Here is a 6,623-nt window from a genome sequence, read left to right as displayed (position 1 = left end):
TACACATTCATATAACATATTCACATTATTATTAATTCTCATTCTTATTAATTATTATAAAATTTTATAAACTAATTGTAAATAGTTTACAAATATTTTGCATTTTGATTTAATAAATTCATTTCCCTAATAAAATGAGAGAAAATAAAGTTTGTTAAACCAACAATATACATATCAGTTTAACATAATAATTTTGTGCCTTCAACAAAATATTCTCAACGAAGCTAGTTCCACTAAATTAACAAAATGTCTCCCGAGTGCGACAATTATCTATGTTTGTCAATAATGATTGGCATGCAGTGGAATTTCGCGCAAATTTGTTTAATCTATTTGATATTTCCTCTATTGTGTCAGACCATAGCAGTAGTTTACTTCTGAATGCGCTTCGCCTAACAAGAAATAAAGGAAGATATATCACATCAGTGTAGAATGCAGAGAAGCTAGTGGCGCCCCGACACTTTAGGTTAAGTTTTACATAATGTATCAGTATTGTACGTATTTCCTGGAAGGAACGAAAGAGGGGATCTCGTCGAGACAAGGATCGTCGGGAAGCGCGACTCATGGGGTTGGCCTCAGAGAAAGGCCTCAAAGCTCTGATGGAAATGAGAATGGCGGATTGAACGTCGCTCGCTTGAGTGGAGCTTAATAGAGCGGGTTAAGTTCGGTTTATTTGATACACCACCTCGACGCCTTAGATGAGATTGCCTGCCTCCGTCCTACGAGACCCGATTGTCCGTAGAGCATACGCCAGAAACCGCTGCTTACCCCCTCTCATCCCAGGAATTAGGAGAGTGTCATAAACCCTTTCAAGACGGAGAGACGTTTTACTATCTCTGAAAGCCTTTGGTAGATTTCAATGAAATTCAGTATCCTCGAGTCTTTGTAGTTGCATTGAGATACTTTCTTAACGAGAATATAAAGATTAAGTTGCAGCAAAAAAGATTTATTGTTTTTCTACATTATTTTTATCTATTGTTTACTGTTTTTCTATTATTTCTGTATCAAATAGATTCAGAATTTTTCAAAAAGATAATAAAGAAGATTTCTTTTAAACAAATAAAGGATAAAATTAATGCCAACGAATCGTCGTAATTTTGCTCTAAAATTGACAGATATAACAAACTTTTTGCACATCAAGCTGAAGCTTTTAAGCAATTAATGAGCAACTTATAATATAATAATTTATAATAAGTAGCGATACTTTCCAGAAGGCTGAAAAAAATGGACACATGCACCAGTAGCAATATTTTGTATCGATTTAGATGCTGCGGGCGCGAATAATTAATTTCGATCCATTCTGAATTAATGGTTCCATAATTTGAACTTACGTAATTTGTGGTTTAGCTAACCGCACATTATGCATCACGTTATCGCGTCTGAGTATTACGCGCACGGCGAAGACCCGCGGCGGATGAAATCCGCGGTCGTGGATGTTAGCAATATCGTGCGCGATATCCAGTCTGTCGAAATGTACCGTATAATTTCGCTTTATACCGTGTCTGCCGACGGATAATTGGTAACGTCGGCGCACCATTTATCTGATTGCCTTTTAATCGTTTTCATCTGCTTTAATCTACCATTATCCTATGAAATGGATATCGTTAGGTTATTATCGACATCTTCGAGGTTGTATATTCTGGACGTAACTTTTTTCTTCGCGATTGCTTACGCCGCAGGGATCATTCGGCCGTGAAATGCGGTGAGGGTGCAGTGTCCGTCGTCGTTGGACAAACGAATTTACCTCCCCAGAGGGAGGAAGGGAATCCTGAAACTTCCTCGTAAAAATGTCGTCACCGCGATAGAGAGCACATTTTATTTCTCAATGTTAGAGAGACTAGCCGGACTAACTATCGCAACAGCGTCCGCTCATTTTTGTGAAGTGGATTTCCAAAATATCCGACAGGAAAATGTGTTGCAGGAATATCCAGAGCGAGACTTTATGAGAATATCTATCCTTCTAACGCTTCGCGCTAAAATCCTATGAAGTATAGCCGTTTCGCGGTGACGAACGAATATGGTTAGAGAGGGCTTTCCATTTGATGACACAAGTATCACTTTATCTTTCTTGACATTCAGTAAGTAACAAAGATAAAACGACACCAATCAATTTGTGTCATCAAATGAAAAGCATCCAGAAAGGAGAAACCTTGCGTTATGAATAAAATCGCTGCGATCACGAAACGCGAAAGAGGTTCATATTGATGATGACTTAAAGGCAATATCGTACAGACACTTCTACTATTATTAATATGATATATGAGAAGACTTTTTCAAAATGCATTTTGTCCAAAATTGGTCAAAATCAAAATTTTCAGAAAACAAGAAAAAAAAAAGAAACTCTGCATAAAAGAAAATTATTCACTTTACAGAAAATAACAATATATCAATCAGTGTAGGATATAAAATTAAACAAAATTGCTAAACAATTGTTAAAAATTTTAAATAAAAATATCAAACAAATATATTTTGTTTGTTTCTAATTAAAAACATAATGCACTTTAAAATATCTGTTTTTTCAGCATAAATTAACGAAAAAAATGCTTTCTGAACATTTCAGAGTAGCTTATAAGATAATAATAATATTATAAGTCTTTCAACACTGAACGCTACGCCATTTCTAACTAAAAAAATGAAATTTCGAACAAAATGCATTTTAGAATTCTGCTCTTCATATAATGACATGTCAACTCACTTGTTGTAAAGAACAATGTCGGGTAACCATATGTGTTCCGATGGTACATGGAGGGTGTCGACACCGCCATATTCGTCCGGATTCCACTTCAGCTTGTAATCGTTCCACTCCTGAAAACAAAAAGAAGAACTGTAAATATGTCATTGATTTAACGGAAATAAAAGTCTTACAGCATTTTAAGGTGATAGTAATATATCGTTTATCAAATCGACGATCAATTTAATTGTAATATCAGCTTCAATTTATATATATGATTGTGTTTTAAGTCCAACAATAAGTACAGTTTGTACAGGATATTTCACAACTCACCGTTTTGCAATATTTTAATGGCGTATTACGGTGATAAAGTAAAATAAAAATTCTAATACAAAAATGAGGTCACAAATTTTTTAATTATAATTAAATCGATTAAAGATAATCAATAATATTGAACAGAATTCCCACGATAATCACGTTATTAAAATATTGTACGATGGAGATTGATTCGGCGACAAGATCTAGCTTCAATTATATTGGATCTTTTTTTATTTGATGAAGGTCTTAATGAATTATTGAGCAATTTGCTTAAACAAAGAAAAATTGCATGAAAATAAGCGGAATACGAAAGCCGTTTTCTTCTTCTATTATTTCTCCTTTTTTCACTTTATACATAACTGCTCTTATTATTTTTCCTTCATTCGTATTGAAACAATTGTGAAACCCATTTCGTTTTTTTGATAAGAAAGTGATAATTAAAAAATTAACATTTTTTAGATATTGACAGAAAATCAATCCTGAAGTATATATTTTTATTACAAAAACAATACATTTGTAACTCTTCCAGTTTACTGCTAGAGAACAGAAATATCATTTATCCTCTGATCAAATTCATATTACAATAATTTTTATAGAAAAGAGATATTTTTTAAATTAGGTAATCCATGCTGAAATTATTACAAAAACAGTTGTACAGAAACATTTTATTTGGAGTTATGCACTATTTTTCCTTAAAAGGTTCCTTAACGTTGTTTTAATTCGAAATTTTTTAAATGCTTTCACGAAAAGTTGCTAATTTTGATATGTATCATTTTTCTATCCAACAAGCGATTAGATATTAAATTACGATAAAAAAAAATGTTTCTAGAAAATTTATTTCTAGGAGCTTATTGTCCAAAATATAAGTTAATACTGATCCATAAAAGAGAAGAGTATATAATCTTTGTAATTGAATATCCATCGTCACGAAGAAGATAACTTATAATCGTTTTAACTGTCGATATGTATCATCAATGCCAAACCCTCTTACGATTACTAGGCTTCTTCGTGATCCTCATAATTATCTTACGGAAGTTTCGTCCATCACTACTAATATCCGAACAGGAAGATGCGATATCTTATTTCTACAATCCACTTTTCGGTTTACGCGTTTAAGTGAAACGATTAAGAAGCAAAGTAATTACGGGACTTTCGATTTTTCTTCTTGTCTCATCTCTTTTATCTTCACGGGATTCTACATTTCTCGAGATAGATAGCAATGTTCAAATGCATTGCGGCGAGAAAGGAATCTTTCCCAGGACAATATTTTCCTCTCCTTCGTCACTACATCTCTCACTGAATAGAAGAAAAAAAAGGAACCGAGGAATGCATCTCGTGAGTTGCTTTGAGACTTCAACCCGACTTTTTCATTCGTTATGCGTTCATATTGAGAACGAAATTATTGATCGACGATAATGAGATGAGGCACGACAGATTAAAATGAATATTTATATGCGTCGCATGTAAATATTCATATGTGAGCTTGTCACATCACCAATCCTATTGAGTCTGATTCCAAGATGCGTCGATATTTTCTAGCGTGAGATGGATGTCGAACTGATAGTAAAGCGTAACTCACGAAATGTTTTCTTACGACGGATCGATACTCGGGCGACGCCCGACAGCTGAGACTCCGTTTATAATCCAGTTACAGCTTATATAAATTTCACTTATTCATACACATATCCGTTGAACATCGACTAAATCTAACGCAGATTAACATCATCAATAACAGAATAATCGTATTCAGTTTGGAGAAATACACAATCTCTAATTCCTAATAATATTCGTAATTTGATTTTACCAGCTCAATCCTAAGTAATCATAGATAAAGCCATTTGAATATTCAATTATTCAAATAAAGGTATTCAATTTTGAAATTATTTCTCGACTACACAGAATGAAATGGAAGACTATTGTTGCAAAATGAAAAAACTACGAAGGTCTTTTCTTCGAAAACCATTTCTCTCCTTTATGTTTAATATGAAATTTCTTTTTCTCTTTTTCTTTTAATATAAAGCAAGCACGTATAGAAAGAAAATTGTATCTTAAATGTACATGTAATAATTTTCATTCTTTATGATCTGTTAATTTATTTGTAACGAGATTTCTCATTATTAAATGGCCATGGCGTATGAGATCTCGTCGGTGTAAAAAGAAGAAAGAGACTTTATAAAATAGTCGATCTCGTTCTTCGTGTAAATAAACGCTTTTTATACAAAGTTTTGCCGTTATAAAAATGCTGGCTACTAGTAATTTTGAAAGCTATTCCGTTGCGCTCGTTACACAAGTAATACAATAGCTTGTTATTTCTTATCCACATCTTATCCAGTCGGAATTACACAATTCATTAAAAATAACGTACATAAATAAAAAAGTTTTAATTTTAAAATAAATAGCATCCTATACGATGACAACAAATTATCCAGTTAAAAGATTGAAATAAGACTTATTTGTATTTATAATTAGTGTCTGTTTTAAAAAGATACAAGACAAAAAATTTTTGTGTTTATCAAATCAATAATTATATATATACACACACACACACACACACACACACACACACACACACACACAAAATCAATTCTGGAGTGTGTTATATCTTATTAAATAACAAAAATAATAATTAACATTCAAAATTTGGGCATCTTTAGCTTTAATACAAGCTTTAAGGCACTTTAGAAATGCCTAACAGTAGCTGCATATCTCTTCACAGATAAATATCAGACAACAATAATCTCCAGTTCATCAACTGATAACAATTTTTTGATGCAGAATCTTTTGATATTTAATAAAATATAATTAATATTTCAGAGTTCGTTTTTTTTAAAACATGTTATTATATTAAATCGATAATTATTTTATACGCATCAGAAGACGTAATTTGATAAACACATCAAAAACTCTACTGTCAATCTGTAATTTTACATACAGCCTTGGTCAAAAATATTAAGCCTTATTAATCATTATTTAAAATTTAACTTCAAAATTGATTTGTGGCATTGGCTGTAAATTTTCTTTTGTTTCAAGAATCTTTTAAACTTATATATATGTCGCCAGTGACGACATATAATAAAGCAAGTAAAAGAATTCTAAATAAATGAATAAAATATAAGTATCTAATATTTTTTATCAAAGCTGTATCTATCTTCTGCGTGTAAAATATTTTCAATTCAATTTAGAAACTGAGTCATTGCAAACAATATGAATCGAACTTGAGGCTGTTACATATTCGTCAAGAATTAAAGATTACTCTTGAGCATAATGTGATCTCGTCATCCTACGCAAAATTATATCACGCAGCAATGTGTGACAGAAAACAGCCGCTGCAGACACCTGCGATGTACGTTTGCGACGGTACGGTGCATCGAGTTTCGTTGCTCTTGCAGGCATTAATTATTCCGTTCGCAATTAGCTAGGTACGTATCTAGCGTCACCACCGCAGTGCGCCTAAAATTCCCCGCACGATCCAGCGAACTCGGATCGAAATCAGTTACAGCGGCGCGCAACGAGCGAAGCAGTCGAAGGATTTTAATTACCTGTTCTTTTACAGTTTTCTATCCCCTTTTTTGCCCTTCCTTTTATATCGCTCGAATGAACAAACGGTTCTTGCGAACAAACTCTTAGAAACAAAAGG

At 32.9% G+C, this 6,623-nt stretch overlaps 1 protein-coding gene across 1 annotated transcript in view; it reads right to left on the bottom strand.

Moving 5' to 3' along the window:
* Nucleotides 1-6,623, bottom strand: part of LOC108689289 (acetylcholine receptor subunit alpha-like 1) — a 92,254-nt gene that overhangs the window by 23,521 nt on the left and 62,110 nt on the right. The window contains exon 3 of the mRNA XM_018196011.1: nucleotides 2,693-2,802. Coding sequence (XP_018051500.1) covers nucleotides 2,693-2,802 — 110 coding nt within the window. The remainder of the gene's footprint in view (nucleotides 1-2,692; nucleotides 2,803-6,623) is intronic.

This window comes from Atta colombica, unplaced genomic scaffold, assembly GCF_001594045.1.
Source record: "Atta colombica isolate Treedump-2 unplaced genomic scaffold, Acol1.0 scaffold268, whole genome shotgun sequence".
Classification (NCBI taxonomy): Eukaryota; Metazoa; Arthropoda; class Insecta; order Hymenoptera; family Formicidae; genus Atta; species Atta colombica.
The sequence above is the reverse complement of the archived record's forward strand: the minus strand, read 5'-3'. Positions and strand labels throughout refer to the sequence as shown.